Source organism: Pygocentrus nattereri, chromosome 4, assembly GCF_015220715.1.
Source record: "Pygocentrus nattereri isolate fPygNat1 chromosome 4, fPygNat1.pri, whole genome shotgun sequence".
NCBI lineage: Eukaryota > Metazoa > Chordata > Actinopteri > Characiformes > Serrasalmidae > Pygocentrus > Pygocentrus nattereri.
In genome coordinates this window covers 38,787,284-38,809,204 of record NC_051214.1, presented here as the reverse complement: position 1 = coordinate 38,809,204, position 21,921 = coordinate 38,787,284, and the positions used below count along the sequence as shown (strand labels likewise).

The 21,921-nt window shown below is 41.3% G+C and overlaps 2 protein-coding genes across 5 annotated transcripts; one reads left to right on the top strand and one right to left on the bottom strand.

Moving 5' to 3' along the window:
- Nucleotides 1–763: 763 nt before the first annotated feature.
- zbtb1 (zinc finger and BTB domain containing 1) lies at nucleotides 764–20,313 on the bottom strand. Of its 2 annotated transcripts, XM_037537768.1 has the most exons (3): nucleotides 20,194–20,313; nucleotides 17,786–18,835; nucleotides 764–5,678 (listed from the first exon to the last, which is right to left on the bottom strand). In XM_037537768.1, the coding sequence occupies exon 3, from the start codon at nucleotides 5,662–5,664 to the stop codon at nucleotides 3,622–3,624; it is 2,043 nt and encodes a 680-aa protein (XP_037393665.1). In that variant the 5' UTR covers nucleotides 5,665–5,678; nucleotides 17,786–18,835; nucleotides 20,194–20,313; the 3' UTR covers nucleotides 764–3,621. The 2 variants fall into 2 exon arrangements, with proteins under 2 accessions (XP_037393665.1, XP_017548082.1); XM_017692593.2 differs by lacking the exons at nucleotides 17,786–18,835; nucleotides 20,194–20,313 and adding an exon at nucleotides 9,311–9,662.
- Nucleotides 9,609–15,522, top strand: zbtb25 (zinc finger and BTB domain containing 25). 3 transcript variants are annotated; one of them, XM_017692595.2, is made up of 3 exons: nucleotides 9,609–10,068; nucleotides 10,873–11,071; nucleotides 12,135–15,522. In XM_017692595.2, exons 2-3 carry the CDS (start codon nucleotides 10,899–10,901, stop codon nucleotides 13,279–13,281), a joined length of 1,320 nt encoding a protein of 439 aa, XP_017548084.1. In that variant the 5' UTR covers nucleotides 9,609–10,068; nucleotides 10,873–10,898; the 3' UTR covers nucleotides 13,282–15,522. The 3 variants fall into 3 exon arrangements, with proteins under 3 accessions (XP_017548084.1, XP_017548083.1, XP_037393666.1); XM_017692594.2 differs by having other exon boundaries at nucleotides 9,609–10,763; XM_037537769.1 differs by lacking the exon at nucleotides 9,609–10,068 and having other exon boundaries at nucleotides 10,934–11,071; nucleotides 12,209–15,522.
- Nucleotides 20,314–21,921: the final 1,608 nt, after the last annotated feature.

The following is a 21,921-nucleotide window of genomic DNA, read 5'->3' as shown; positions in this document are numbered from 1 at the left end:
CACTCTATTCGATAGGGTGAGGAGCTTGGAGTAGAGCCGCTACTCCTCCGCATTGAGAGGAGCCAGCAGAGGTGGTTCGGGCCTCTGATCCGGATGCCCCCCGGTGGGGGTGTACCAGGCACGGCCTACCAGGACAAGACTCCTGGGGACGTCCTAGGACCTACTGGTTGAATTATATCTCCAAGTTGGCCTGGGAGCGGCTTGGGGTCCCCGGGAATGAGCTGCAGGACGTTGTGGGGGACAGGGTCATCTGGGATTCTTTGCTCTCCCAACTGCTACTGCGACCCTATCTGGACGAAGCAGTTAATGATGATGATGTCGTCAAATGATTTACATTATCATGAATCATGCTTTTTGTTCATGTAATACTATTTCATTTTTTTCTTATCAAAACCTCATCATCAGGGGCAGTCATGGGCTGGAGGTTAGGGAACCAGCCTCATGACCGGAAGGTCGCCGGTTCAATCCCCAGAGCTGACAGCACATGACTGAGGTGTCTTTGAGCAAGACACCTAACCCCCAACTGCTCCCCGGGCGCTGCGGATTGGGCTGCCCACCGCTCCGGGCAAGTGTGCTTACTGCCCCCTAGTGTGTGTGTGCTCACTAGAGTGTATGTGGTGTTTCACTTCACAGATGGGTTAAATGCAGAGATGAAATTTCCCCGTTGTGGGACTAATCAGGGTCTCTTAATAATAAACATTTGACAACTACTATTCCTGTTTAATACTACTAATAATGTTTAGAATAAAGAAAACAAACATACTGAGAGTTACAACTTACTTTATCTCAAATCTTTCTTATTTGAACAGCACAGTTGAAAGTGAAATACATTTTTAATAACAGACGTGGTTAAGAAAACCACCACCAAACTTAACAGTTCACATTTACCAAAGGAAAATGCAATGAATCTGCAGTATGTTATACCAAACAAATGGGTGGAATTACTTGGGTCAGTAATGTCCAGATTAAAAAAAAAATTCATTTGTGTGGTCAGTGTGTAATAATAATAATAATAATAATAATAATAATAAAAATGCATGTGAACCTGGCTTCTATAGGTCATTCTGTTGAAGTGGTTCAAAACTAATGGTAAAAATGAATAAATAGGCAACTGAGACATTTTACAATGGGTAAAGACAATGCATATGTTATGAATATAAATAAATGTTTTTCTCCTAATATACATTTTCAATTTTTACTGACATTAAATGGAAATGCAATAAGCATATGCTGTCTGTAATTTTCATTTCACCACGGAAACACTCGCAAATAACCTCTCTGCAATGTATTAAATGTTTGGCTACACCCATAAACAAGCAAACCAATGAGAAATATTAAACATTTTCCTCTTCTACCTGAGTAGATGCTGTTTAACATCTAAATCTTTATTTTATCTTTGTTTTAAATCAAAGTGTTTCAAAGTCAGAGGATTTAATATGTGCTTTCTTTAAGTGTCACTAACAATCACCTTGTTAGTCTTACAAAATATAATGCTATGTACATATCTGAAGCAAAATTAACTTGAATTGTCACAAACAAAGCAGTTACAACAGAAAACAGACACGTTGCTGCCAAAACAAAAGGTCCCCTCTGCATTGAGATATGGGTTTTAGGAGTGACTTTTAGTCTTTTATTATTTATCGTTTTATTTTTAGTCTTTTTTTAGTCTTTTTTTGTCTTACAAAGTCAAATATGCACAAAAGTACAGCCAGTTAACTTTTTTTCCTCCTAAATTTAACTGAAAATAACGACTGTTCATCAAATATACTTTCAGAAAGAAACAGAATTGATATGTATGGTGCATAATTTGATGCTGAAAAATGAAATGTGTTTAAAGCTTGATAAACAAACAGAACACTAGGATTTACTGCTGTTTTTGAGGTTTTGGTATTGAGAAATGTAGAGAGATACATGAAAGTAAAAATCTGAAATACATATTTTAAAAGCTTGCTCTGTGAACTTATCAACAGTAGTTAAAATGTAATACGGAATTTCAAGGAATTTTATGGGGATGACACTTTTTAACATTTTTACAACCCTCATTTGAACGACTTCTGTAGAATGACCAACATACACTGGAAAATCATGACCAAGTTAAAGGCAGATGCTGCAAATCAAGACATGAAACAACAAATATTTGCCATTTTGGACTATCTATTGTCTGTCCAACCACAAAAATGCTTCCTACTCAGAATATTAGATCATAGATTAATTGTTTCATGGGTGGCCCTCTGGGGCAAAAGCTTGATCCACCTACTTTTTGACCACTATGAACATTAGCAACATGGGACTCCCCTAAAATGCTTCATGGGACACTTTATCAAAAACAGAGACTTCCCAATCGCTAGTCTTTTTAATGTTGTAATCTCATAATGTGCATCAAGGCAAAATATGACATTTTTACAACATTTTGAACTCAAGCCAAGATTTTCTTCAAGGGTACTACTGCCTAGTGAAGAAATGAAATGTGAAACAGCTTATACCACACCAAAACATATGAGTAACCTCAAACAAGTTGACTCAAAATAAACATAAAAGAAAAAAAAAAAAGATGTGTCATTGTGTACCATGCAGTAAGTCTACTGAGACTGTCTGTGCCCACTGTGAACTGCTAGAACCAAATCTACTTTAACATATAATATGTAAGATTTTGTAAAGACATTTCAAACCTTTCAAAAAGGTTTACACTGCTAATATACACAGCCAACTGAAAACGTCAAACTTTCAACATCATTGTTAGTTTATCACAGCAGTATAAAACATTTTAAATGCTTGAAATCATACATATACACGTTGAGTTTGTGTGGTATATGAATTATACTTTAAATAATAAGAATAAAAACAGCAGATATCATCTAATGACAGCACTTATCAGCTCTTGTTGAATTCTGACAGAATAAATTTATTTAAAATTCCAAGCTCAAGTTGCATAGTTAATACATTAATTCCACATTACGTTTAATAGGAATGAGACTGATGACAAAAAAAGACCTAGCTGGTTAGAAGGGTCAGCTGAAGAGTGTTTCAGGACTGATTTGTATAGTATTTTAGTGTTCTTTTGCAAAAAAGGGGCTTTCACAATACCCTGTAATGCTATATAGCCTTTTTCTCACAACCTCAAAGATGAGGCTTCTTGAGCACCTCCACCTGAAAAGTATTATTTCAAGGCTAATATGAATCAAAATGATAATAAAACATTTCATTTTGTCACAGAAAATGTAGAGCACCAAAAAGATCCATGTTGGCAAATTAGAAAAGCTCTGTAGAACTTCAGATAAGCAGGTATGCAAAGCTTGGCATGTGAAATGAGGATGGACAAATTGCTAATGTGTAAATTGTAGAAATTTTGATCTGATTAGTTCGTTTAGTAAAACATAATATACTGTCTTTCATAGATTACATGTAGAGTGCTTAACTGAGATTCAACAAACGGCAGTATTCCTAAAGTTTGAGGCACTGAATCCCACAAACGAAAGCTGACCAAAACACCTGGATTATGCATACCGTTAAAAGTGCAGTTTTACAGGTTATTATTTGGTGTCTAAGTGCATAGATTTCTTCTCACATTGATATAGAATGGCTTATTTAAAATTTTTACATGACACACACACTATTTCTCTCTCACTGTCTTTTGGTGTGCTTCATGTTGTAGTGGCTCCGCATGTCTTTGCGGAGGCGGAATTTCTCCCCGCACACACCGCAGATGTACAAGTGAACATCCATGTGCTTTTCCAGGTGTTCTCCGCTAGGAAAGATTTGAAAGCACACCTGGCAGATGGTCTCTCCGGCTGACAAATGGGAGATCATGTGGCGCACATGATCGTGCTTGAGGAAGGTGCCCTGATCACAGACGGGACACACATAGCGAGCCATACCTTTATGCATGTCAGTGTGCAGCCGAAGCTGACGCTCTCGTAGGAACTGCTTGCCGCAGGTTTGGCAGGTGAACTGTTTTTCCTTGGTGTGCACCGTGTAGTGCTCCCGCAGGTGGCATCGCTGGTAAAAGCCTTTGCCGCAGATGGCGCAGAAGTGCTTGCGACGATGGTCCGGCTCACTGCTGTCCTCCATCATTGCAGGTCGGAAGGGCTCCTGTTCAGGACAGGCCAGCGTGTGCTCCACAGCCTGGCTTTCACTTTCAAAAATTAAGCCACAGAGGGGACAACGGAAGCCCAAGTCAGCACCTTCCAGCAAGCCCTCCTCCATGGCCTGCCCTTCTTCAGGCAGCGGGGAGTCTTCACCTGGTGAGTCCGTCTCTGCACACTGAGGCTCCCCGCAGCGCTCAGCATGCTCCTGAAGCTGCCTGCCCTTGATAAGCACCTGGCCACATCTTCCGCAGGCACATATATGTCCCATGTGGTTGGAAATGTAATGAGAAGACTGGTCCTCCTCGGTCAACAAGGCTCCACACAGCTCACATGGAGTGCACTCCCCATCCTGCTTTTCCTCTTTGATCCTGTGCACCTTATCTTCTGACCCAGTCTCCTTGCTGTGGCCCTCCAGCGCACTAGCACCATCATCCATGGTGGACACTCCTGCCTCTTCTTCACTGTCGAATCTCACATGGTCTGTAACATTAGCTTTGAATGTCCTGCGGCGTACCTTGCAGCTCCCTACACTATGGTTGCCAACCTGGACCACTTTGATGTTTTCCATTTCTGTATCAGAGTCTTCTTCCTGCTCTACTTTGATGGTTATATTCCTAGACAAGGCAGGATCTGTGTCCATTCCTGTGGCAACAGACCTGATCACAGACTCTGGGTCTGACTTGTGTTCAGGCCAGTCTTCTTCACCCTTGCAAACTGCTCTGTGTTCCTCCCCTCCCTCAGAGGCAGAGCTCTCAGCTTTGCTGGAGTCATTGTCAGCTGCCTTGCTGGCTCTGGGTGTCTGGTAAGCCTTGCGGTTGGTACATGTGAGGATATGCTCGATGAGCAGCTTCTCACAGCTGAAGACAAAGCCACAGTCGTCACATGTGTAAGTGCGGCCAAACCGGGGCCGTTCTTTTAAGGTAGAGCTTCGGCCTGAGGTCCTCTTTCGCAAGTCACAAGGCTGCTCCACCAGATTCTCGGAGTGTGATGGAGCAAGCGTGAGGACAACATCTTCAACAGGCCTCACGGTTGAGATGTTAATGTTTTGACGAGTAGTTGTATTTGCAAGCTTAGACACGTGCTCACTATCTGGGGGACTCTGCCTCCGCTGCTCAAACATGCGTACGCCAAACATCATTTTGCCTCCCACTGCGCTGGATGAGGATGACGAACTAGATGACGAGGAGGAGGCTGAAGAGGAGGGAGTAAGGTTAGATGTTCGGATGTCTCTAAGATCCTCCAGAGAATCAGGGATGTAGTACATCTGCAGATAAACCATGGAGGACTTCAGTTCCTCAAACTCAAAGTGGCCTACCATAATACGGCCGAGGTACATTAGCTGCAAGATGAGGTCAAAGCATTCTGCACTGATCTGCATGTTGCTGAGATCAAGGCGTGCTGTTCCCTGCTGGTCTCGGATGAACATCATCCTGAAGTAGGAGCTGCAGGCTGCCAGCACAGCCTTGTGGGCCCTGAAGTAAATATCACCAATGGCAATGCAGCAGTCACACAGGAAGCCCCACTCTCGTTGGTTGTTGAGCTGCTGCAAGACATGATCACTGTGGCTTGGCCTTGCCATCACCCTGCAAAGAACTAAAAAAATAGAAAAAAAGAAATACAACACTTCATCATATGCAAAGGCTTGATCTGTATTAAGCAATAAAATTGTTTATGTATGCAGTAGCTGTAAGCATAGCACCCAAATGACGATACAGGGACAGACTGTAAAATATGCACTTTTTACCCTCCATAAACAAAACATCTTCTAATGCCAATTGAGCCTGTACTTCATACAATATTTGAAAGGGTCCACTGAAATTTGCTCCACATTCAGTTTATTATTTTTTACCTATACATGTTAGAATTACTAAAAAGTGTTAGAAAATTCCCTTATTTCATTTATCCTTACTTGTTAATGTTGTTAAACATTTGATTTAAACTTCAATCAGGTGTCCAAACCTTTTACAGGTATCAAAATCTTTGGGATGCAAAGTAGCTACCAAATATGCCAGTTTACAAAAATTGCTTATCTGATTATGTTAAAACATTACAATTGTGGTAAACAGGAAGCCACAATAATCAGAAACTATACATGGTCTTAGATAGTTATTATGGGTATTTTGTTATTACTTGTGGTCGTTTTGCTACTATAAATAGGTATTCTGCACAATATTAGTTGTGCTGTGTAATTAAGTACATTTTTCCACATTGGTTAAAAGTGAATTTAAATATGTTTCCCACATAAATTACAGTATGGGTTGGTTGATTTGTTCTAAAACTACACTACACCAATAAGAGTCCTTGGGCAAGACTCCTAACACCGCCTTGGCCTGCCTATGTAAAATGATCAAATTGTAAGTCGCTCTGGATAAGAGCGTCAGCCAAATGCCATAAATGTAAATGTAAATGTAAAAGGATTTCATATTGATACTTCAAGAATGAATATGCACTTTTCTTTTAAAGCCTTAAAATCCATGTCCCACAACCGATGATTTAATACTCTCCTCTATATTAAATACAAACCCTTACTAGACTTTTGAAGGAATGGTTTGGCAAAAATCATTTTTACACAACTTTCAACTTACACCAGATGTAACTGACCAAGACATTTTCAAATTATAAACATACAGCTGAAACCAGAAGTTTACACACTATATAAAAAGACACGTATGCATTTCTTTCTCACTGTCTGACATGAAATCAGAATAAACTTTTCCTGTTTTAGGTCAATTAGGCTTACCAAAATTATTTCTATTTGTTAAATGGCAGAATAATGAGAGAGGGAATTTTGAAGAAAGTAATAAAAATTGCCTTTAAAAGTCAAAAGTTTAAATACACTAAGATTAATATGCCTTTAAAGAATTTGGGACAGCCCATATGATGATGTCATGTCTTTGGAAGCTTCTGATAGGTTTATTGGCAACATCTGTGTTAATTAGAGACACACCTGTGGATGTATTTTAAGGCACACCTGAAACACACTGCTCCTTCATGTAACATCACGGGAAAGTCGAAAGAAATCAGCCAAGATAACAGGAAGAGAATTGTGCACAAGTCTGGTTCATCCTTGGGTGCAATTTCCAGATGCCTGAAGGTGCCTCGTTCATCTGTACAAGCAATTATACGCGAGTACAAACAAGTTGGCATGTCCAGCTATCATACCGCTCAGGAAGGAGACAGGTTCTGTGCCCCAGAGATGAATGTGCTTTGGTCCAAAATGTGCATATCAACCCAAGATCAAAATCAAAAGACCTTGTGAAGATGCTGGCTGAAGCTGGTAAGAGTGTGTCATGATCCACAGTGAAACGAGTACTGTATCAACATGGGCCAAAAGGCCACTCTGCCAGGAAGAAGCCATTACTCCAAAAGAAACATAAAAAAGCCAAATAAATGTTTGCAAATGCACACAGGGACATAGTCCTTAATTTCTGGAGACATGTCCTGTGGTCTGATGAAACTAAAATTGAACTGACCATCGTTACGTTTGGAGGGAATAGGGGGAAGCTTACAAGCCTGAGAACACCATCCCAACTGTGAAACACGGGGGTGGCAGCATCACGTTGTGGGGTTGTTTTGCTGCAGGAGCGACTGGTGCACTTTACAAAATAGATGGAATCATGAGGAAAGATCATTATGTGGAAATACTGAAGCAACATCTCAAGACATCAGCCAGGAAGTTAAAGCTTGGGCGCAAATGGGTCTTCTAAATGGACAATGACCCGAAGCATACTGCCAAACTGGTTACAAAGTGGCTTAACGATAACAGTCAATGTTTTGAGTGGCCATCACAAAGCCCTGATCTCAATCCTATTGAAGATTTATGGACAAAGCTGAAAAGGCATGTGCGAGCAAGGCGGCCTACAAACATGGCTCAGTTACACCAGTTCTGTCATGAGGAATGGGCCAAAAATTCCTACCAACTATTGTGAGAAGCTTGTGGAAGGATATCCAAAACACTTGACCCAAGTCATACAGTTTAAGGGCAATGGTACCAAATACTAATGAAATGTATTCAAACTTTTGACTTAGAAGAAAGTAATAAAAATGGCCTTAAATTCCCTCTCTTATTATTCTGGCATTTAGCAAATAGAAATAATTTTGGTAATCCTAACTGACCTAAAACAGGAAAGGTTTATTCTGATTTCATGTCAGACAGTGAGAAAGAGATGCATACGTGTCTTATTATATAGTGTATGTAAACTTCTGGTTTCAACTGTGTGTGTGTGTGTGTGTATTATATTTATTTATTTATATATATATATATATATATATATATATATATATATATATATATATATATATATATATATATATATACATACAGATTTTGTATGTATACACAGATTTTATATATACACACACAGACATAGATTCTGTGTGTGTGTGTGTGTATATACAAACACAGATTTTATCTACATACAGACACACACATTTGTGTATATGTATATGTATATATATATATATATATATATATATATGTGTGTGTGTGCGTGTGTTTGTATATACATATATACACACACATAATATCTTATAAAATTATATAAATAAGATGAGATTTTACAAAAAGTGGAAATACATTTTAAAATCATTTATATATCTTGTAAAATCTATATAAACCTTACAGAAGGTTTATTGGTCTAATGTATAGTAGTAACTTTTATGAGATAGAGTTAAATACATGTATATATTTATATGTAGCCTTTATTTCTCTGTTAGGTATATAAAGTCCATGTAATGACAACATAAACTTCAGTAGCCTTCTTTTTTTCCGTTACCTCAAGCTCGCAAACTGTCAACGGCGAAAAACGCATTTACCAGTATGTACTAGATCTGTACTTTCCCTTTGTTGTGCTGAAACTGAGGTGTAAGTCCCGCCCCTGCGCTCTCATTGGTCCGTTCCTGGATCAGACTCATGTGGGTGTCATGACTGTCAATCATTAGGCACTGAAAGAAAAAAAAAACTAAAAACCAAACTCTCCGCGTCCGAAAGTGGGCCGAAAGATCGGACCGGACCTCTCGGCTTCGGAAGCGAGAACGGGCGCAAATCGAGGGCAGAAAAGCCGCGGAGCCGGAGCTCTATCTGCCCTCCTTTCTCCCTCTGTGTCTCTCTCCCGCAAGCCCGCCGCCCCCACGCTGCTTCCCCGCACGTACTGGGAGGAGGAAGAGCTCATTCTCTCCTCAGCTAAAGCTAATGTTTACACTCGGAGAAGGCCAAAAATACTCACCCAGGTTAACGTGCGCCGACCGATGGCGAGCGAAAAAGTGGAGTTGGGACGCGGAGCCGCGGGCTTTCGCCGCTTCCTTGGCCTGAAACGCGCGAGGAAAGTTGGGACGACGGGGAGAGCTAATCGCCCCCTCGTTTTTTTGCAGCAGCAGAAGGAGCAGGAGGGATGAAAGAACTTCCGCACAGCCGCTTCGCGAGTTTGCGCACGCAAACGCACACGCAAATGCAAGAGGGGAAAAAAAAAGAAAAGAAAAAACGCAGCCCGCCCTAACGCGGCCATGCGGCCAGGGGCAGCCAGTGAAAATGCAACCATACATGAAATATATGCACGAGTGAGGAGGGAACGGCAGAGCTGGCCGCTTTCTTTCAACCAAATGGAGAATAACGAACAGCGAGCGTTAGACGAGAGAGTCTTATCAGCAGACGAGGCATTAAACGCTTTAAGGTTGTCCACTAGACTGCGTGAAAATAAACTTTGTTGCTTATGACTTTAAGATTGTTTTCAGTTCATCCGCCAAACTTGTGTTGATTAGACGTTGCATTTTTGGCGAAGTCAAAGAGCGACACTAACCCACAACGACGCGAAGTGGCGTTATTTATTTATTTTTTACATTTGAGCTTGTGCTGCAGCTGCTAATGTACATCGTGGTCACGTGACGGAGCCTGAGCAGAGCCCCGTGTCAGACGCATAGGAAGCAGCACGAGCGCTTTCCTGCAGCAGCACGTACGAAATAAAAAGCGCTTTCACGCACATAGGCGGTAAGATTGCGTTTTCTTCAGCGTCTTTCGTCTTTCCGTCAACGCATGCATGCTTTATATGTGGAGATGCATGGGAGGCGAGCCCCGTTTCTTCGAGAACTGCCATCATCGACTGCGTAGAGCAGACGTGTGAAAAATGAATGTGATGCTGTCTTGAGCGAGAGGCTGGTGGTGGGAGGCAAAGCGGGCACGTTCCAGAAGCACGAGTGCCTGTCTGGCTGATATTTGACGTTATCAGCTGTCGCAACTCATTGGGGGATAAATAAGTGCTTTTATGTAACGCCGGTCAGGCTTTGTCTCCGCTCGGCTGTGTTTATAAGAAACTCAGGCTGGCCGAGCCGCTCCACTTCACCACAAACAATGCATGCGTCCATGGTTTAGAGGAAGAGGCCTCCACCTCGCAAGTGTGACTCACAGAAACAGTCCACGAAGCATGTCACTTAGATAACACTTGGTGCAAGTTGCCAGTGCGCCTGAAATCGCGCTAATTCCAGTGCTGCGCCTTTGCGTGTAAACAGACGCATGTAACATGTGAGGCCAGGCGCAGACGTGTAGCCCCAGTAGACGTCAGAGTGGCCGGGACAATCCCATCCAGATGTAAACATCTGGCCTAGGTTTCCCCAAAAATGTGCAAAAAGCTGTTTCCATTTCCTCCAATAGAGGTCGCCCATTGTCCCATCTTCTTGAATACACAGGTATATGATGAAAGCCCACCGTTTCTATGCAAGAGCAGTGCTGTCTTCCCTTAATTTCCTACCTCACGACACGACTGTCTTTTTCTGTGTTTTGTGCTTGCTTATGCAGGGTGTTAGGGTAACAGAGGGGGCATCATGGATGTGTCCAGCCACAGTCTATTCCTCCTGCAGCAACTGAATGTCCAAAGGGAGTTTGGGTTCCTGTGCGACTGCACTGTGGCCATTGGCAACGTGTACTTCAAGGCCCATCGAGCAGTGCTGGCTGCCTTCTCCAACTACTTCAAGATGATCTTTATCCATCAGTCCAGGTTAGTCACCCTGCTTGATGTGCCTTTTGAGGTAAGCTTTAAGAGCAAGCACAATGGCAAGGAGAGTAGTAGGTCAGTGGACTGTAGATAATACATTTTCTGAATTAGCAAGAGCATTGTAAGATAGTTCAACTGTATTTTAGCAACATGACATACAAGACTGTGCAAAAACAGCCATTATGTATTATTTTTTTTACAAGTCAGAAAAAGAATTAATAGAAAATAAAAAAGAATTATAAAGAACTAATAGAATAGAATAGGGCTCCAGCTCCCCCCCAAACATGCCTTAGTTGCCTTGTAAAATTTTCTCTCATGTGCATCGAAAATATATATATATATATATATATAAGATATATTTTTGATGGAATGAATAAGATAATCCAATTGCATAAGAAAGCAAAAAAGAAATTGAATTCAAAGCTATAGGGAAAATTGGACTCCTAACAAGTGTGCAAGACCTAGTAGACCACCAGAATTGTTCTTAACAGATGTAGGAGATAGGTGAAAAGCAAACTTCACACTTGCTTTAGATAAAAATCTGTAAGGGTTTCTAACCATCCTTCCACTGCACGAAGACAACCAACAATAAGCTGTAGCTGACATAAGGAAATAGCCAAAAAAATTTAATTGTAATAAAACACATCTGCGATGTGGAGTTAAGTTTTTTTTTGTGGATTGCTGAGTATAAATTTATAAGTGGAATTACTTGTATTGTGAGAAACAGAAAAAGCAACCAACTTCTAAGGGAGATGATGAAAAATATCCCTGTAGATTTCTTTGAAATAACTGAAAGCAAGTCTCTTGAAAACAATGGAAAAACATTGATGTTTAGTTGTTGAAGCATCTCTGTTTTTTTTTTTTGCCTTTTTCTAGATGCTAAAATGTTAACAATTAATACTTAATGGCTGTTTTCACTGCAATTAAATAAGACTTGGCAGTACTGTACATATACTTTATGGTAGTTGCCTTAAAGATAAACAGTATAGGTATATAGTAAAAATATGCAGTATAAAAACATGTACATTATTAGCTAAGCATATTCCAATTGTTTCCCAATGTTTAGTGAGTGTATTAAGATCCAGCCTACAGACATCCAGCCAGACGTCTTCAGCTACCTGTTGCATATAATGTACACAGGCATGGGCCCTAAGCAGCCTGTGGATCAGAGCAGGTTGCAGGACGGCATCAAGTTCCTTCACGCATACCAGCTGTGCCGCAAGACAGGTGAGGGTGGATCTGACGCCTCCTCTGACCCCATCCGGTTGTCCAACCTTTATGGCATCCAGATCTCCTCCCAACTGACCGCCAAAGAGTCTTCGGGCCTGAAGGCGGCCAGTGGCTCGCGGGACACTGAAGATGGGCGCTCCAGTGCCCGGGCTGACCGCTCTCATGGCGGTCGGCCAACTCTGGCTCTGGGCCTGGAGGGTCTTCCATTGGAACGCTCATCCCGAGGCCTTCGCACTGTCTCCTCTGTGGCCTCGGGGGACGATTCAAACTCCCTTTCAACCAGGATCAAGCAAGAGAGAGTGGAAGAGGAGGAGCAGGAGGAAGGGGAGGAGAACCATCGGGCACCTGGCTCTCTTCCCTCAACCCAGGGTAGCCCTTGCCAGGCAGCTCTCTTCAAGGATGGTCCTTTGGCACTGCTGTGTCCACGTTGTGGTGAACGCTGCTTGTCGCCTGAGGGCTTGCAGGAGCATCTTTTTACTCATGCAGCCTGCACACTGGAGCCCTCCATCAGCAGTCTGATGGAGGGAGGACCCTCTGAGGATGGAGGTGGAGATGCCAGGGGATCGGAAGAGAGACGGGCTCAGAAGGAGCGAGTGGATGGAGGCACTTTAGAGGAGGCTTTGCGACAAAGTCAGGCACTGGCCGACGAGTTGGCAGCCGAGTTGAGGCGGGGGGGCAGCAGCCCGACAGCAGGATTCACCCGCAAGAGGAAAATGGCTTGTGCAGTCTGCAACTTGCGCTTCTCCCACAAGAGCCAGTTGCAGGAGCACATGTTTGCCCATGTGGGTAAGCCTCTACGTTACCATCGCTATGGTCGCTTTTGTGGCCAGCTCCTCCATGGCTGCGAGGGACCGCCGGACATCACAGCAACGGCCACAGCAGTCGAGGAGACTGTCCGGGACACTCAGGACAACGGCAGCTCCTGCTACTCACTGGACTCGGAGGTGTCTCAGGAGAGCGTAGATGCTGTGACTGTGGAGTGACACATGGACTCTTCATTGACATGCAGTCTCCACTCAGCTTTGACCTCAGACACTGTCTTGTCTCATGTAACTCCTGTTAGTACATTTCAGTTCTAGAACTGCTGTTGACACTCTGTTGACGAGTTCAATGTGTATATTCTGTTGTGGCTGAGCAACGCTGGACCGAGGAGCTAGATGTTGTGTTTCGTTCAGTAATACTGTATTTTCTAAAACTGTAATGACTGATACATGCACATCAAACTAAACCAGCGCAGACAGTGAATTTGAAATAGGTTTCTGATGAAAGTCAGATTGCTGTTGTAATGACTACATGAGTACAGAATTGTTTTCTTAATGTTGTGTAGCCGGTAGATTGACTTCACATTCATGAACAATCCACCCTAAAAGATATGAGATTAATCCTCTGTGAAATCGGGTTCAGTGCCTTAAAATTATTTGCCAAGCAACACTAAAAGCACTAAAAGCACTTAAAGTGTTGCCCAACCAAATCCGGCCTGTGGTGAATCACAAAAATAGCATCCTTCATTCATTGTATGGTATGTTGGCATTACCACATAAATACAGTGCCTGATTTTGTGAAATGCTCCAAGAACTGGCCTAATGTAATGAAAGAATGGGTCCAACCAGTGCTTTCTGCTTAAATGATTCTCTGAAAACCTGCCAAAGGTTATACTGTATGGTAAACGTATAAACACTATACTTGGTACCTCAGCACATAAACAAACAGGCTTGCATAATTGGGATTATGTGTTTGTGCCACTAGAAGTGAAAATGTGTCTCTATAATGTCGAGGTTCAAAGGCCACTGCAGTAACATCACTGACTTTGTCACCTAAAACCACGCCGTCTTAAAGGTCACCTGTCATCAGCGCTGGTGAAAAATGTGTGTGTTACATTCTGAGAGCTGACCTTTATGTCTCTAATGGAATAGTAAATAGCAAATGATGATGATGATTCGCTTTCTACTTGTGTCTGGAAAGCCCACAGGCCAGATTTTGAGTAGTATTTTTTGAACACTCGAGAAGAGGTCAGTGTACTGTGATGAGAAGTTTAAACCAGTGAAAAGCTAACGTCTGTGACACTTGTGTGACTCGTAGAGTGCATTTTGAAGTCTCATTATGACTTTTATTTTATCAGCACTGATTAATGTTGTGTAATACTGTGTTCTGATTATTTTTTTAAATAAATGGCATTTTCAGTGAACTGCATTTAAATTCACTGCATTAGAAAAACAGTGTAAACCACAAACGCCTTTCTATTTTTATTTTTCTGTATATATTTTACTCACTGAGATGTAAAGACATTTAGTGGTTTAATAGTGCTTAACCACTGTGAAATAGTGCACTACAGGGAAAGGGTGTTTCTTCACAGTGATGGTGATAGGAACCAGGCGTTGCAATGTCTACAGTGCAAATATAGCCATTTTTTTTATTCAAAACGACCTACACATGAACTTACGAGTGTCTTGGCTTTTCACATCTAGTGATGATGTTAGAAGAGTGTTTAATATTTTTCCAGAATAGAGCATTTCACATAAAACCATGCTAAATAACTTTGTTTACATCTTAATGACTTAACCATGAAGAAATTGTGAAAATCTGTGGAGTTCCCTTTTAATCGTCCCCTTTTTAATCGTACCTCCAAAAGTCTCTCCGCTTTGAAGTTATGGCTTTTCACCTTTTTCCACTAGAGGGCAGCATTTGCTTGAGAGGTTTCAAAATGTTAAGGGTAGATTCCTGAACAGGAGTTATTTACAAATCTCAAACACAGTTTGCTCCCGTAGTAATCCAGAGAAACCAAGCAGTCAGTCTAAAATGACCTTAAACCAGACGTGTCGAGGAGTTAGGCCTACCCTTAAGAGGAGCATTAGAGCATGAAACATTTTACTATATGGTCTGCATTTAAATATGAACATGGTCCACAGGAGGATATGTGATTCTTTGCCTGTCTGCTCTCACCACATATTTACATTTATTTAAACAAAGCCTTTGAATGATTCTTGCGGGTTTACCATCCACACAAATGACAGACTAAGAACATATGAGACGTCTTATTTTGTGCTTGCACAACAGAAGGTTCCGGGGAGGTAAACGAGTGGTTGTGTAGCTGCTAACTAATACGTGGGTTATCCATTGCTATAGAAACTAGACTTATGTTGCAGTAATATGAAAAATGTCGTCACATTCTGGCTGAAAATATGAACTGTGGGAGAAATAATGAAATAAAGCACTTGTGAATTGCACGTTTTAGGCAGATTGTGCCTAATTCCAGCACATGTGAACGCCCACAATGTTGAGTAAGCTACATAGAATGTAATGGACAGGACAAAATTTGAACCACAACAATATATTCACATTGCAATAATATCATATTTATTATATCCACATCACAATCTGGAAAATCATATAACACAGGCCAATATGCATGATAGTTCACATTAGTGGTAATTTAACAGTTGTTGTTGTTCTCTTATAAACAGCGTAACCATGAATGATTAAAATGCAATCAATACAATGCTAACTCATCTAACACTGATGACTGAATAAAGGACATTGATTTTTTTATCCAACCATGAGGCCAGATTCACGCTCCAATGATAAGATCATACAAAATGTGTCCTTTTGCTGCGTGCTAGGAGTGTAGGTTTTGTACAGAACTGCACAAAACTCAGAGGCCACTCTTCATGTCTTTAATGTCCGGTCAAAACAGCCATTAAATACAAGTTATTCATTTTCAGAAGTTATTTCTGAAGAGATCTTAAGAGATACAGGATTAATAACTTGCATAATACGTGAAAATAAGTAAAAAAGGAGTTATTAAAAGATACAGAGAAACCGGGACAACCATGCAAGACCTGGTCGACCACCATAAGTATCACCATCAGAAAAACAGAACTTAAAGCTTTCATCTTTAAGAGAGAGGAGAAAATCAAGCTCCACTCTTGCTTCAAGTTCGAAACATCCACAGATGTTTCTGTCCACCCTACAACTTTGAGAGAACAACTCATCACCATAACTCTGGAAGGATGTGTAGCTATCAAGAAGCTGTTACTGAGAAAAAATAGAGAAACTGTTGGAAGGGCGATTGACCACCCCAGAGCCCAGTCCCCAATACACTGAATGTGTTGGGATTACTTGCATTGTGAGAAGCAGATAATGCAACCAACTAAGACTGAACTTTAAATGTGTGTAAAAACATCCCTGCAGATTTCCTTGAAAAAAGTGTCCTGAAAAGAATGGAAGCTGTAGTAAAGACAAAGTGGGCACATTAAATACTGAAAAGAACTGTATGTTTAGTTGTTGACCCATCTATGTTTTTTTTTCCTTTTTCTAGATGCTGAAAAGTTAACAGTTTATACTTAATGGCTGTTTCAACTGCAATTAAATGAAAGGGTGGACAGTACTGTACATATGCTTTATGACCAGTTGCCTTAAAGATAAACATAGTATATAGTCATAAAAAGGCAAATAGTGGGCATGCTATGTGCCAAAAAATGTCATGTTCTATGTAGTTGTTCATGCTGCTGCCTAATTTCCTCTTAAACATCAGTTTTCTGCTCGTTTTTTCCCCCTAACGCTGAAAAGTGGGGCAGACATGGGCTGGAGGTTAGGGAACCAGCCCTGTGACCGGAAGGTCACTGGTTTGATCCCCAGAGCCGACAGTATATGACTCAGGTGTCCTTGAACAAGGCATCTAACCCCCAACTGCTCCCCAGGCACTGCGGATAGGGCTGCCCACCGCTCTGTCACTACTCCCTAATGTCTGTATGCGGTGTTTCACTTCACGGATGGGTTAATTGCAGAGGTGAAATTTCACCATTGTGGGACTAATAAGGGTCACTTAATCTTAAAAATGAGTAACATACTTAATGGCTGTGTTGACTACAACCTAAACAGATCAGAGATGGTTTCTGATTTGCACAGTACTGTAAATCACGCATGGTCCTGATCTATCTGATTACTCTGCAGCTCAGCTGAAAGCTGTTCCATAGCACCAGTAATGGCTGCATGAACCAAGGAGAATGCAGTCTGCACCAGTAAGATCTCTGAAAATTGACTATTGTTGCCACTGTGGTCCAAAGTCTGTAACGTGTTTTTCACCGTTCTGTTAACTTTAAATCTGTGACAGGACCCATTTACTGAGAGAAGTGGTGACAGTGTATTATGCTGTAGAGTGTCGTTCTCCATAGGTTCTTGGACTTCTTCATCTGATGAGTGAACATCTTCGATTTTAATGACTGGCTGGCATTTTGCAATCTTATCTAAGTCGTTTAGGACTACCATATTACTAGTACTAATATCTGGGGAGTCCTCAGGGACTTTCTTTCTAATTTCTGAATTACACTCATCTGAGAGACCTGAGTCTGAGAGACCACCAGGTTCTGTCTCAGTAATCTGTGTATTCATGTTCTCTTCACCCTTTACGTTTGAGAGGTGGTATTTGTGTACACCCTGTTCAGAACAGCATACTTCATCAACCTGCTCATGACTAAGGTTAGCACTCACCTCTGCACTCAGGGTAACTTTATCTGTACCCTCTTCCTTGTGATCTAGATCTTTCCCTGGACAGCTTTCCTCATGGATCCTTGCCATGTCCTCGTGAATCTCACTTGATCCTTTCAGCTGCTCAGCCACAGCTTTATCCCCAGATGGCTCGGGAGCACAGTAATCAGGCTGATCGTCTGCAGAGTTGGATCTTTCGGAGGTTATTTCAATAAAAGTGTCATGATCTTGACCTGCGCTGCCCTTTTTTTGCTTCTGATTGCTGCTGGATGTTGCTGAAAGTCTCCTGAAAATGGGCCACATTCTAACACGGAACTTTCTTTTTCCTTTTCTTGTGCTTTCCTTCTTAAGCAGGCCTGCTTTGCACCCTTCAGTCACATTAAAGGAGTCACCTGAAAGGGTCAGGAGTTCATGTGTAGTATCCTTAGTGCCTTCAAGGCTGATGTGTGCTCTGTTTGTCGCACTGTCTTCTGCATCTTCCACAGATTTAGTATCTAATTGCTTTCTCCTTCGAACACACATCAAGGCCGGGGAGAACATCCTTCTAATTGTTGCTTTAGCTCTGCTTCTCCTCAGCCCACTCTTGCCATGTTGTCCTTTGACCCTCCTCTCTTCTGACTTTGACACTGCTTCCAGAGACTCTTCTGGGGGATCTGTGCAAGTTTCTCGTTCTTCTACAGCGAAGGCAGTTTGAGGGCTTTGACACATAACCTGGTGCGATTCACATTCTGCATCACTGTTGCCTTGGTGCTCTTCTGCTGTGCCGTTATTTTTGTCTCGCCGTTGCTTTCTCAAAGCTTGAGCATCTGACTTCTCATCCTGAACTGGCGATCTGGTTTTGCCCAGTAGAAGTCTGGGTGGGCCTGTTAGTTTTCTTTTCAGGCCTGCCTTCTCTTGGAATTCTGCACAGCTGATCTCCTCCGTTTCCATCTTGGTGTGTTAAAGGGAAACAAGGCTCGTCAAGTCTAATTGAGGGCAGTTTGCAGAAAGGATGGAGGAGTTATTTAGGGGTGGTGTCTTCCATTGATATGGAAGGTCAGATCTTCAAAAGTGCTGTAAAGGAAAGATATCAAGACAGTCATGTTGAATGGAGGGTTGTTCATACTGGCTCTTGGTCTCTATAGGATATAACAAAATAATAACAGATTTGACACAGGTTGAATAATATTTTAAGAATAATTTTTTGTAAGAGCGGAATGTTTAAGTGATGCTGGGCTACTGCACAAAAAAGTTTGCTGCGTTTGTAACCCTACAGAAATGAATGACACTGTTCATGAATCAGCATCTGCACTGGCTTCAGCAGATATGAAAAATACTGGATATAGTAATAATATTAACATCAGTCAACAATTCCTACATTGGTGCATTCCAAACTATGATGTTACTGCAGTGATGCTAACATAAGTCATACTTTCCAGATTTACAAAATCTTACCACTCAGAATAAGCAAATACTATTTCACATCAATGAAAAAACCTCCATAATATGTCTATCACTAGAGTGCCATCACATTCAAAGTCTGCACTCAGCAGAGGTAAATTTTTTAAGTATTAAAAGTAGGATAATGCAAAAGTTAATAAACTTAATTTAACTGATTTCTGTTCATTAGACTTTTCTTAAAGATGAGGCAGGGTAGATTTGGTTCTTTTGTCAAAAGGATAGAACAAAATGTTCCATTTATGATGCACATTTGTTAAATGACCACTGATGTGAATCAAATTAAAAATAGTTTTTATGAAAAAAAAAAAATAGAAATCAAGATATTGTTCATATGTAAGTAAATATGATGATCATCAAAGATTTGATTACGGCAAATTACAGTTTGCACAAATGTTGTTTCTATTGCAAATAACTGAGCTGTTTTTAAAAGGTATGATTAAAATCTGAGAATGTGGCTCTATATGACCCCTAAAAATGATTCCATTGCAAAAAGTGAACAAAACACAAGTGTTTTGCATGCAACTATGTATGGAATACACAGTTTAATAAAACATTTTAATAACAGGTAAATACAGAGGATACAATTTACCATCTAACACCATGTCTATGGAATTTAATTCCCAAACCCCATACATTTATTTGCCTGTCCTTTTCTAATATGAAAATAGGCATAAGACACATTTGCGTTACACAATTACAGATTTCTTCTGTTAAAGGTGTTTGCTTGTACACTTTTCAGTCAGTGACTGCAGGAGCTTTTTTCCAATCCCAGTCTGCTGCCTCCTATTTTAAGAAGGAAGCGTCTGGCTAGATATCAAACTGCAAGCTAAGTTCCTACCTGCATTTACTAGACAAGAGAAAGTATTTTGCATGCATCAGAGCACTTCTCCCACTGTTTTACTTAATGAAACAGGCTGCATATTAAAAGGATAAAGACAAGCACAAGTATTGGAAGCTGTAATAAGGCATACCTGTCTGCAGCAGCGCGTCTGCCAGTGTTTTCCTCCAGCTGGGTAAGAAAGCGAGGTGCGCGGTGGATGAGGAAGGTCTGTTTGCGAGAACACTCGCAGCTCTGCCACCAGCTGAATGGTCTCACACGCTCTAGCTTAGAGGGATGCTGTTTCCTAGAGGGCCAGGCTCTCATCAGTTTCCATAGCAACCAAGTGATTGACAGTTTATGATCTGTGGCATCCAGCTACGCTATGATGCAAGAGCTATACTAGCTCGGAGATGGCTCTGTGACTGACGTGACCACGAGAGATGGTCAATAGCAGCCTGCAAGTTTTGTTTTTTAGTATTCTAACATGAATCCAGGGAAAAAAGAAGAATGCATTGCCTGCACTCACAATCTGTTATCATGCTTACTTGCTTATTTTAAAGTAAATGTTGATCAGTCGTTATCATCTACAGTAATACATGCATGAAGCACAGCAAAATGTTTACCTAAACATAGAAGCTAGTGATTTTCCTTTGTATATAATCATTACAGATGCACAATCACATCAGAACCATGTCTTAGATAATTGCTTAAAAGATTATCGATCATGTTTACACCTGACCAATGTTTCAAACCAATGAGGTATTGACTACACTCTGGAAGAGCAGAGTGTTTACATGACACTGGGCTACCATGCATTTGATTCATTTTAGTTTACTTGTAACCCTCTAGAAACAAATGCAATGCTAATCCAGAGAGATGTAGTTTAATTTGAACACTTTGTGAATGTTTATACACCAGTATAGCAGAAGTGTAGTTGAAAAATTTGGATATCAGCATCAGCCCACAATTCCCATACTGATGCATTGCTACTAACTATGTACACTATACATCCAGAAGTATCCAGACACCCCTTCTAATTAGTCAGTTCAGCTACTTTAAGGTGCACCCTTTGCTGACACAGATGTTCACCTCGCACACTGCTCATAATCTTTACAGGAAAGCACTGCCAAAAGAATTTGATGCTCTGGAGCAGCCACACGTGAGCCTAAGAGCTGCATGCCCAATGCCATTCATCAACTAGAGGGTTATAAAGCCCCGAGCGCTGGACTGTGGAGCTGTGGAACTGGGTTCTCTGGAGTGATGGAGCTTTTAGGAAGACTTGGAGTGGCATTTGTGATCCATAACTATTCCTCCAACCTCACTAGTGGCTGAATACATTTAAATGCTCATAGCAAAGTGCCAACCTCTACCGTAAAGCCTTCCCAGAACAGTAGAGTCACTGGAGCAAACGTGTGACACTCCCCATTAATGCCCTTGATTTCAGAAGACACATTGAATAAGCAGGTGTCTACAAACTTTTGGACATAGAGCAAATGCGTCATAGGCAGACCCACAGTACACAGACCCTAAAACATTGTGGACATCAATGTTATCTGATTTTTATTTAGTATGTAATCAATGGACAAATTTAGCTGGACATGACAAGAGGCTTGAGGCTTGAGACTTGATTGACACTGATCCTAAAGGCTTATAAAGATAAAAATCTCTATTTGACTTGGCTGTCAAATAAGCCCCACATCATTAGAATACAGCATGATTTAAAGGAAGTCTAACTAGGAACACTGATGTTTGCAATTGCATGCAAATAGAATTGCACTTTAGACATTCACTGGACCTGCTACACAGTATGTGCCCTCTAGGCTTTTAATAGCAGGCTGAGCTTTTTAGCATTCATGTCGTGTTGTTCTCACACTGTGGT

Excerpts from the sequence above, each read along its gene's own strand:
- zbtb1 (XM_017692593.2), bottom strand. The coding sequence starts at position 9,626 with ATGTATGGTTGCATTTTCACTGGCTGCCCCTGGCCGCATGGCCGCGTT. Across the intron at positions 5,679-9,310 it reads GTCGGCGCACGTTAACCTGG|TTCTTTGCAGGGTGATGGCA; the intron begins GTGAGTATTTTT and ends CTATTTTTTTAG.
- zbtb25 (XM_017692595.2), top strand. The coding sequence starts at position 10,899 with ATGGATGTGTCCAGCCACAGTCTATTCCTCCTGCAGCAACTGAATGTC. Across the intron at positions 11,072-12,134 it reads ATCTTTATCCATCAGTCCAG|TGAGTGTATTAAGATCCAGC; the intron begins GTTAGTCACCCT and ends CCCAATGTTTAG.